The following is an 11,482-nucleotide window of genomic DNA, read 5'->3' as shown; positions in this document are numbered from 1 at the left end:
GTGAACAGTTTTCTAGATCATTTATTTGCAGAAGTCAAAAAGAACTCTTTTTTCACTTAAGTAGAAATGTTACTTAGGAAGGACTTGTAGCCAATAAAAATACATACTAATTACCCCAAATATGCCATCCTGAAAGGCCCTTTAAAAATTATATACCTATTCTTTTCACACAATCTTATCCCAGAAAAACATTTCTACATTTTTCTAACCTCACCAGTAATAACATTTTGTTTTCCCCTCTCAATGAAATATAAATTCTTTAAGAGAAAATGTATTACACTAGTTCCCAAAAACTATGCACTGACTAACCTTGGAGGCTCAAGCTGGGAAGTTCTTCTAATGTCCATGGATCTCCTCCTTGCTCCAACTTGAAGATCACTGCAGGTTTGGCAATGGATTGTCCTTTAATAAAAAGCAGTGTATAATTTTGCCAATCTATTCAGGTAAGCTACTTGAAGAGTAACAACAATTCAGTTTATCAGCTGTGCAATAAAGGGGCTGATTTGGGCATTTTGTTAAAGATGAGTGCCACTCACATTAACCACAGAATGAAATCTCACTCCTAAGCAGCATTAAACATTATGAAACTCTTGTACATTTACTATGAAAAGAGACAGTAATTACTTCAGACAGCTTCAGGGTAGTTCCACTAACCCAAAAACATCAGGTTGCTGTAGGTCTCCAGCATCACATCCTTGTATAGAATCTTCTGAGCATCTTCCAGGTCCTGCCATTCCTCCCAGGTAAAGTCCAGAGCAACATCCTCAAATGATATGAACCCCTGTCAAAATACATTTCCCCTCATCAGCCCTGAGAAATAGAGCATAACATGGGAAATTTATTTTCTCTCTATGTTTGTATATGCTTGTTCCTCTGTATATTTCTGTCTCTGTAGAGAGAAAAAAGTAAAGTACAAACATTCTATCTCTTTGCTAGCTTATTCACTGCTAAATTTATTATAAGTATTTCTTCAGAGATCTCCAAATGTTTTTGCTGCAAGGAATGAAAGCATAATAAATATTCTGCTATGTCAAGGCGTTTATTATCTCATACAAACACATGAGTATAAATACATATCTGGAGTAATTTGTTAGATTAAGTAAGATAGACACAAGTTGATGGTAACCAGTCTAAAAAAAATAGAAAGGTGTTTTTGTTTCTTTTTTCTGTATTATCAATTTGTTCTTTAAATCAATGATGTTAACATAAATGTAAACATTCTTATGAAAATGAAACTATAGCAATCTTCCTATGAAAGCACAAGGTATATTCCTAATATTAATGCAAGTAGAAACAGTATACCTAGGTAAGTATTCCTGGTCTGTGATAAAAGACAAGGTCAGTAAAGGTGTTCAAGGAAGTGACTGCAAAGTGATTTTATATTTAAGTACTTAACCTAATTCCAATAAAATATTTTATGTGCATACTGTTAATTACTCATAAGTTGAAGTATATTTACAAGCATCTTTATACTACAGTTGTGCATTCAAAAATATTGAGAGTCTAAATAAAGATGAATATTACTTTATCATTTGTTAAAACAGAGTATAAATAATAAAAAGCCAAAAAAGTGATACATTATATAATCAGATTTGCAGTTTAATTGCCATCCACAGATTGCAGACTAAGAATACTCTGAAAGAAATAATACAGTTAAAACCATGATATAATAGCGTTAAAACCAAGTTTTGACATGACCACCTATATAAGAAAATAGAGAAATAAGAATATTGAATAGGGAACTCATCCAAAAAAAAAAAAAAAAGCAAGCAAAAAAAATTGGTACTAATTTTATTTGCCCCAGAATCAAAGCAGAAATTTAACTGAACTGAATGTTTCTGTTTAAGCGGCATATACATATGGGAGCTAAAAGTTAAAATTGGGAAAAATCTGAGCAGTAGACAGATAAATCTTCTACACATCATCTTTGAAGTTTAAGTAGCCAAATATTTAGGAAGCAGCAAAAATTCAAGTGATAGTGGGACCAGTAGTTACCATAATGGCTATGTCGTTGAACTCCCATGTATTTGAACATGGTTGGAGTCCCGGACCCAGTGGCTTAAACTCACACCAGGCGCGAGTCTATGTCCAAGATCTCAAGAGTAGAATGGAGGAGAAGGGAATGCGGTGTGGCCATCTACCCTGGGGGGTGATTTCTCGCTTTCTGTCTGTCTGCCTCTCTCCGTCTTTCTGACTAGTGCCCACACCTTATAACAAAAACCTCTCCAAGAAAATAAAATAAAATAAAGAAATTCAAGTGATAGCTGAAGCTATTCTCATCAGTGAAAGTGGACCTGGGGTCAACTGGTAGATTTAAGAGAATTCAAGAATGGAAAAAAAGTACAAAATCTCAACTAGACCTGTGAGAAATATATTCCTATTGGAACATTCACTTTACAAGCTAAGTGACATATGTGCTTCAATGTATAAAAGAAGTTAAAATAAAATTTAATATAAAGAAATAATATTTACTGATAGAGAAATAGAATCAGACTATTTAAAACAAAAAAAAAAGTTTGTTAAATAATTTAAAAAGGGCTCATGTGTTTCTGGGGGATGCAGATGGAAAGTGAAAAATCATCCCAAAGGAGGAACGTTCATGACACAATTCATGTTCCTCCACTTCTCCCTTCTTTCAGAATTTAGGTTGTACAAGTACATGTGCCTACTGTGATTCTCAAGATACTGGGTTCAGGAATCAAACCATGCAATTGGCATGTGGGATCCTGATGCCTTAACCTTAATTCCATAGGCTGGTCTAAATTTTTATCATTCTGGAAATTTTTAAAAATGACTTAGTGTCAATATATTTTAAAATATTCACAGCTCTATCAAAAGAAATTCTGTGCTCCATCCAAAGAGGGTATATTTAAAAATATAGATGTATGTTAAATGCCTTTAATAAAAGAAGACTTAGAATGTTGTTCTTTAACATAATATATGTGTGTATGTGTGTGTGTGTGTGTGTGTGTGTGTGTGTATATATATATATATCTCGGTATGAATGGCAGTATCACAGTTAAGAGAGAAACACTGAAGGATAAAGATAGTCTACCACAGTAACTAACAATATATGTAAGGTACTAGTCAACTGAAATCAAAGAGAGACATTAAATATGAGGACGGGGAGCTGGCAGGTAGGATAAGGTGCTGGAATATTACATATCTTACCATGGTTTGAGTTCTGGAACCCATCCCCCAAGGCTCAGCAAGTGTGTATGCCATATACTCAGTTAAAAAAATCATAATAACTAAAATTAAATAATTTAGATATATCAGAGAGAGAGTGAGAGCAAGTATACACAAGCTTGTACCTGTAAGTCCTGTAACTTAAGGCATCTGGGTCCCAAATGTCTGATTGTGCATATTTAGTCCCAGACTTGGAGGGTTGAAAATCACACCAAGTTCATGAGCATGCATAAAAAACACCCTGACGGGAGAATGGAGGAGGAGGGAGTACAGTGTAGCCATCCTTTCTGGGGTGTGATTTTTCACTTTTCCTCTCTCTACTTCTGGTAAGAATGCATGCACCCTATTGTAAAAACTTTTTTTTTTTTGTCAAAAGTGTAAAAAGAGTCAGAGGACATAGTGTATTGAAAAGATTAATTCACCAGGAAGATGTAAAAATCATAAAACTTTATGCATTCAACATCAGAAAAAAAGACTGCTAGATATGAACAGGAAGACTGATTGGGACATGCTAATTCGTGTGGACTTCAACACTTATGTCACCCCTGGACAGATCATTTAGACAAAAAAAGGAAAAAAGGACACAGAACATAATGATTCAATAAATCGAATAATCTAACCAACATTTACAGAAGATTTTTGCCAAAAACATCAAAATACACATTTTTCTCAGCCGCACAGAATATTTCTGAAGACTGACCATATAAAAGAGAACAAAACAAGCCTTTAAAACTAAAAAGAAAACAGAAATTATATATAGTAACTTATTTGTTACTATATAAGATGAAATTAAACTCAAACAGAAAGTGCTTTCAAAAATTTACAAATACATGAAAATTACCTAATATACACCGAGTAGCTTCAAAATTACTGAATAAATTAAGAACACAAATGAAAATTTCTTGAAACAAGTAATAATTTAATCACAACTCTGCAGATGCTTTTAAACACATCAAAAGCACTCCTAAGAGATAAGTCTACAGCAAGTAGCACTCACACAAACACGTTTAAAAAACTTCATAAATAACCTAATGACTTATCCCAGCAAACTGAAAAAGTGGGAACAAGATAACCCAAAAGTATTAATAGAGGATGTAAAATAATAAAAATTAGAATAGGCATAAATAAAACAGAGACCAAAAGAACAACTGAGGACCAGCCAGTGGCATGATGGTTAAGGCAGCTGATCCTACATGACTGACTTACTATTTCAGTCCTGCAACTGGCATCACTGGGTGCATGTGTGCATGCCCCAAATCCCAAGAGGAAAATAAAAAAGAAGGGAGTGAGGTAGGGTCACCACCCAGGAGGGGTGATTTCCCACTTTCCACCCTACCCCATCTCTTTCCAGAAGGTACACATACTCTATAGCAAAGACTGACAAAAAAATTAGCAAAAAGCTAGGGTTTTGAGAAAATAATCCCAACGAACTATTAAGTACAAAAGCAAAATAAAATACCCAGAAAATAAGGCATGAAAAATGTGATATTATCATGGACTGCACAAAAATACACAGATAATTATAGGTGTTTTGAGTGACTATATGTCAACAAATTGAAAAATCTAGAGGAAATGAACTAATCTCTGAACATATAAAATATACCTAGATCAGAACCAGCAGATAGCATATATTTATTTCACAAACATTACTATTACTAACTTTTATGACAATATTGGATTTGTAGGTTGTCTGCCACCAAGGTGCAAATTTCAATGGTCCAGCATTAAAACACCAAACTCAAGACACAGAAGATGACAAGTAGACTGTAATTGTACTACTGTTATCTTTCTGAATTATCCAGTCTCAATCCACTGTGAACAGTATGAGATACCAACGCATTCCTGAGCCAGGAGGCCCTATGACTTCTCTAAAACCACATCTGAAGTTCAAGAAACTACTCTGTCTTTTGGGAACAGTTTTGCAGCTACATAGGATTTTATCAGATTGAAGATGTGACAAAGTAGCATTGTACTTCTATTAAATGTCAGTCCACAGAGCTAGTAATACCTCAGTGTAATGTCCTTGGCAGGTGAAATTTATCACAAGGAAAGTGTAATAGCCTTTTGTTAACTAATTTTCTTTTTTCCCTTTAGTGGTTAAGCATGATTATGTCCTCTTTAAAGCCTTACCTGAGAGAGGCAATGCCTTAAAATAAAAAAGCATTAATGACATCAAACTATAAACAAAGTAACCTTACTTTGCCATCAATGCTCTGTGAAGACATACAGATGCTACACAGTGAAGTGCAGAAAAATATTGCAAGAATCATGTCAGGAATAGGTAAGCCACACTAAATATTGACTTTAGTTTTGAGTGCCATACCATGTTTTGTGTTCCACAGGGGAAGGTACAATAAAAGATATTTTTAACTCACTGACAGAGCTTGTTTCTTCTGCTTGGTGTCCCACTGAACTTTCACAAGAGATTACTGGGGAAGTACACATTCAAAAGCAGCAATAACAGCAGTATTCACAGCCCTTTTGTTGAAAAGAAGTATAAATGCTTTCGTACTGGGGCAATGCGTTTATAAACCTGACTTAGTGGCAGGGTCATGTGTATTTATAAAATAAGGCTAATCATATTTAGGACAACTGAAGAAAAGCTGGGGGGAAAAAAAAACCTTGAACACTGACACAACCTCAAAAATCTCTTTATTCTGATGGTATATTTTTGTAAGGAAAATAAATATTCAGATGATCAGGAATGTATATAACCAAATGAAATGAAAAAAGACATCATAACAGCATACATTTAAGAAGTCAGAATTATAAAATTATATACCAGTGCTTAGATTGGTGTTAAGTAAAGTGCTGAAATACTGCAAAAGATAAGTGATAACATGGACTGTCACTCACTGTAAATCTGTGTGGATATGTTTCAAATAGAATTACTAATGGAAAAATAATTTAATCAGTAATAAATAATCTCCCAACAAAGAAAAGTGCAGGTCCCAATGGTTTCACTTCTGAAGTCTACAAAATTTTGAAAGAAGATATGACCCCCATTCTACTCAAATAAGTTTTAAAGAACAAAAAGGAAGAAATCCTCCCAAATTTATTTTATAAAATCTCTATCACCCTCATCCCCAAAAGAGAAAAGGATGTAACAAAAAAGGAAATCTACAGACCAATATCTCTGATTAATATAAATGTGAAACTTCTAAACAAGACACTAGGAAATTATATGTAATGACATGTTAAAAATATTATACACCACACCACAGCCGGTAGGCTTTATTCCAGGAATACAAGGATGTATTTTTGTGTGTATACACAAAATTATAAATGTAATACACTATATTAACAGAAAAAGGGGATAAAAAGATATGACAGTAACAATCAATGCAGAAGAAGCATTTGAAAAAGCACAACATTCCTTCATGATTAATAAACTCAACAACACTGGCATAGATGCATCATTTCTCAACACAATAAAAGCCATATATGAAAAACTGATAGCTAACATCACACTGAATGGGGAAAAGGGTTAAGGTTTTCACCTAAAAACTGAAACAAATCAAAGCTGCCCACTTTCTCCACTCCATTTTCATATATTACTAGAAGTCCAAGCCAATTGAATCAGATAAATAACTAAAATAAAAGGCATTGAAATAGGAAAAGAAGTGAAATGATCTCTATTTGCATATGACATAATTAAATACATACAAAATCTAAAAGAATCTACATACACAGGGAAAGGGGAAGGAAAAAAAAAAAAAAACTCCTGGAAGTGATAAATGAATATGATGAACTGGCAGGATACAAAATCAACATGCAAATATATATAGTATTTCTATAAATGAAAAGGAGCACACTGAGGTAGACCTGAAGAAAGTTATCCCACTTACAAGAGCTGCAAGAAGCCTAAGATACCTAGGAATAAACCTAACCAAAGAAGTCAATGACCTCTACAAGAAAAACTACGGAAAACTTTAAAAAGAAATTGAAGGGATCAGCAGTTAGCATAATGGCTATGTCACTGAACTCCCATGTAGCCAATCACAGTTCGAGTCCTGGAAACAGTGGCTTAAACACACACCGGGCATGTATGCTTGCATACTCCAAGTTCTCAAGAGAAGAATGGAGGAGAAGGAATTGAGGCGTGGCCATCCCCAAGGGGGGGTGGTTTCTCGCTTTCTGTCTCTCTGTCTTTCTGGTAAGCACACACCCGTAAGCACACCCCCCCTATGGCAAAAAAACCTCTCAAAAAAAAAAAAAAAAGGAAGGAAGAAAGAAATTTAAAATGACACAAAAAGCGGAAAAAAAAAAAAGAATCCCATGTCTCTGGATTAGAAGATGTGATATAATCAAATATCAACCCTACCCAATTTAATCTGCAAATTTAATGCAACCCTTATCAAATTACCAGAGATATTCTACACAGATTTTAAAAAAAAAAATCATAGAATTTGTCTAGAATCATTAAAGACATGGTATTATCAAAGAAATTCTCTGCAAGAAGAGTGGAGTAAAAGGCATCTCCCTCCATTACCCCAAAATATACAATAAAGCTGTAATAATCAAAACACCATGGTTTTGGCACAGAAACAGAGAGGTGGACTAGTGGGACAGAATAGAGACCCCAGAAATAAACTTCCTGACCCCAAAATGTATTACAAAGCTGTGATCATCAAAAGAGCATGATATTGGCACAAAAAACAGACATTTGGACAATTGGAATCAGAATAAACCCCAGAAGTAAATCCCCAAACATAGGGCCAACTCTTTTCTAACAAAAAGCACCAATCAATCTAATGGAGAAAAGAAAACCTCTTTAGTAAATGGGGCTGGAAAAACTGGGCATCCACCTGCAGAAAGATAAAACTGGACTCCTATCTCTCACCATAAATGAAAATCAACTCAAACTTGATCAAAGATCTAAACCCAAGACCTCAAACTATAAAACTACTGGTGAATGATGCAGGGGAAACCATGAAGACACTGGCATAGGCAAGGACTTATTCAGTCAGATCCCCAAAACACAGGAAATAAGCCCAAAAATAAACAAGTGGGAACATGTTATTTCAAAAGCTTCTGCACAGCAAAATAAAGAATTAGAGTAAACTGACAACCCTTGAAGTGGGAAAATAGATTTGCACAGTATGCCTCAAATAGCGGTCTAGTAACTAGAATATACAAAGAAATCAAGCAGTGCACCTGAATAAAAGGAAAAGATCAGCCCAATTAAAAGATGGGCCAATAAGCTCAACAGATAACTCTCTAAGGAAGACAAAAACAAAAAGTAAAAAAACATGAAAAATGCTCAACATCCCTTACCACAAGGGAGACACAAATCAAAACTACAATGAGATACCTCCTAACCCTGAACAAAGGCTTGGATGAGATTCTCATGTTTGCAATGTCCTGTGGGTGTTGTTGCCCATTACTGTTGGGAGAAATAGGCAATATCAACAGAATTATACTGAGAGAAAACAATTGGAAACTTGAGCAAATGACCCATAAAACATATCTTGTGCATCTTGTCCCTGGCTGATTTTAGTGGATTCTTGCATAAAAATGTATCCTAACAGTGATTATAAAAACTTCCTAGGTTCATAATTGCCTCTAGAAATTACAAGGCCTAAGGTGATTTGGGGAATCAGATCACCTTAACATGCATATATACAGCTGGTGTCATAAAAGTCATGGTCTTAAAAGACAGCATAATATCATATAGCAATACACAATACAAAGACAACTACAAGAAGGCATATAGGAGCCAAACTGTCACCTATTAGAAAATGTTAAAACAGATAAAGATCTGGCAAGATACAAACAAGAATACTGGAAATAAAAAAATAAGTGAGGACCCATATAAATTGCTTTTTCTTCAAACTTTTAAGAAAGATATTGGCTGGAGCCAGCAGGTGGTGATGTGGTAAAGGTGCTGGATCCCCACATAGCTGACCACAGTTCGAAGGGAGGCTCAGACTGGTAGCTTGCTTTCTCACTCCCCCCACCATGAGTGTGAGTGCCCTAGAGCAAAATAAAATGATAATAAAATTAAATAAGTAATTCTTTTTTGAAAAAAGGCAATGTCTGTTTGAGGCAACTTATGACTATGGGCTATATGGATAACTCATGCTTACAATGTAATTTATGATTATAGGTCTCGAGTCATGTAGTTAAAGCTGAGTGTGTCAAAGTGAAAAAATCACATGTTGTGATTATAATATGTACGATGTAAAATACATGATGACATGGTAGAGAAACTAAGAAAAGTGCAAGTACACTATTATAGAGTTCTTATTCACAAACTGGTGTAATGTAAATGTTTGGAGTTACATAAAAAGTCAAATGTGAATATTGTGAAACACAAAACAACCATTTCAAAAATGTTACACTTAATGTAACAAAAAGTTCATGAACCATAAATTAGCAGAAAATACATTAAATCTATAATGTACTCTTTACTTCACCTTTACTTAATGTGTATATAAGTGTCTTTCATTGAAGACAGACTACATTCATGTAGTAAAAAAATACTAGGCTTAGAAAATTTGAAACAGTCCATAGTAGAGAAAATAAAGCTACAATACAGACTGAAGGAATTAAATAATAGAAGAGCTATTATATGAACACTTAAAAATAACAATGCACATGAAATAATGGTAAAGGGCTTAGACAAAAGAAAACTCATGAAAAAGAAATACACATGTACATACATAAACATATGCATATACACACGTGTGTGTGTGTTACTTGGAAATGTAGAATGGAACTATCTGAGACAGTGGAGAATAGTTAAAAGAAGGAAAAAAGTGGATTTAGAGATTCTTAAAGGACAAACACTGTAAATTTTTGGCATTTTACCACAGAGAACTCTCCAGTTTGCATATAGATCAAGGAAGTAAAAGCTGTACCTTTACTGGCTCAGCTTATCAAAAACTAATGTTAAGACAGCACCATGGCTCCTGCGATCTAGCCATTTTGGGAGAAAGGAAGATGTCCCACTGATAACTGGGCCTCCAGCATACAAAACTTTCACGGAGAGGCAGAAGGGAACAGAACAGGCCTTCTTCAAGAGACAGACAGCTCCATGGCTCCTGCGATCTAGCCATTTTGGGAGAAAGGAAGATGTCCCACTGATAACTGGGCCTCCAGCATACAAAACTTTCACGGAGAGGCAGAAGGGAACAGAACAGGCCTTCTTCAAGAGACAGACAGCTCCATGGCTCCTGCGATCTAGCCATTTTGGGAGAAAGGAAGATGTCCCACTGATAACTGGGCCTCCAGCATACAAAACTTTCACGGAGAGGCAGAAGGGAACAGAACAGGCCTTCTTCAAGAGACAGACAGCTCCATGGCTCCTGCGATCTAGCCATTTTGGGAGAAAGGAAGATGTCCCACTGATAACTGGGCCTCCAGCATACAAAACTTTCACGGAGAGGCAGAAGGGAACAGAACAGGCCTTCTTCAAGAGACAGACAGCTCCATGGCTCCTGCGATCTAGCCATTTTGGGAGAAAGGAAGATGTTCCACTGATAACTGGGCCGCCAGCATACAAAACTTGCGTGGTAGGAAGACCCCTTTCAAGTCTCCTGTCTCTGTATCTGTCTTTCTCTACCTCTGTCTCTGTCCTCTCTCTCTCTCTCTCTCTCTCGCTGCACGGTTTTCTAACTTTTGAGTTTTATTGAAATTTTTTGAATATTAACTATTTTTGTTTTAGATTTATTTAAAAGATTTTCTCTTCTTTTTTTGTCTCTTGTCTTTTTGTTTTTGTTTTTTTGCTGTTGTTGGTATTGTTTCCCTCTGTTTCTTTTTCTGCACACTCCTCTACCCTCAGATTGAACTTGCAAGTTTGGGAAGAAACTGACCATCTACCAGATGACTAGAAATTGCTGCAGGACCACAAGAAATATGGGGAAGCAGGAAAATACCTCTCCTACAAGGGAAAAGAATAGCTCGTCTTCATCCACACACAATTCAATGGAAATCGTGGAAATGTCTGATAAAGAATTCAGAACATTCATAATGGCAAAGCTTACAGAGATGGAAGAGAAGAGAGATAAGGAACTGCTGAAGAGGAAGGAGAAAGGAGTTGAAGAGCTCCAGGAGGTGAGGAAATTCATGCAAGATCTAAAAGAGGAATTTCACACTTTACAAAAGAATCAGATGGAACTGTTAGAGATGAAGGCTATAATACAAAAAGTTAAAATTTCCCTTGAAAGTATTAAAAGGAGACTAGATCATACAGAAAAAATAATCTCAAATATAGAAGAGAAAATTGCTGGCCTAGAAAAATCCACCATGAAGACCGAGAAAATGGCCCAAAAATTTGAGAATAATATGC

The 11,482-nt window shown here is 35.4% G+C and overlaps 1 protein-coding gene across 1 annotated transcript in view; it reads right to left on the bottom strand.

Moving 5' to 3' along the window:
• Positions 1-291: 291 nt before the first annotated feature.
• The window catches only part of LOC106736119 (zinc finger protein 39-like), a 17,465-nt gene continuing 6,274 nt past the window's right edge, over positions 292-11,482 (bottom strand). Inside the window, exons 2-3 of the mRNA XM_027776254.1 lie at positions 655-781; positions 292-402 (exon numbers count right to left, since the gene is read on the bottom strand). Of these exons, the coding sequence (XP_027632055.1) occupies positions 305-402; positions 655-781 (225 nt within the window). The 3' untranslated portion in view covers positions 292-304. The remainder of the gene's footprint in view (positions 403-654; positions 782-11,482) is intronic.

This window comes from Tupaia chinensis, unplaced genomic scaffold (assembly GCF_000334495.1).
Source record: "Tupaia chinensis unplaced genomic scaffold, TupChi_1.0 Scaffold000648_1, whole genome shotgun sequence".
Lineage (NCBI taxonomy): Eukaryota > Metazoa > Chordata > Mammalia > Scandentia > Tupaiidae > Tupaia > Tupaia belangeri.
Note: the sequence above shows the minus strand (reverse complement) of the source record. Positions and strands in the feature narration are given on the sequence as shown.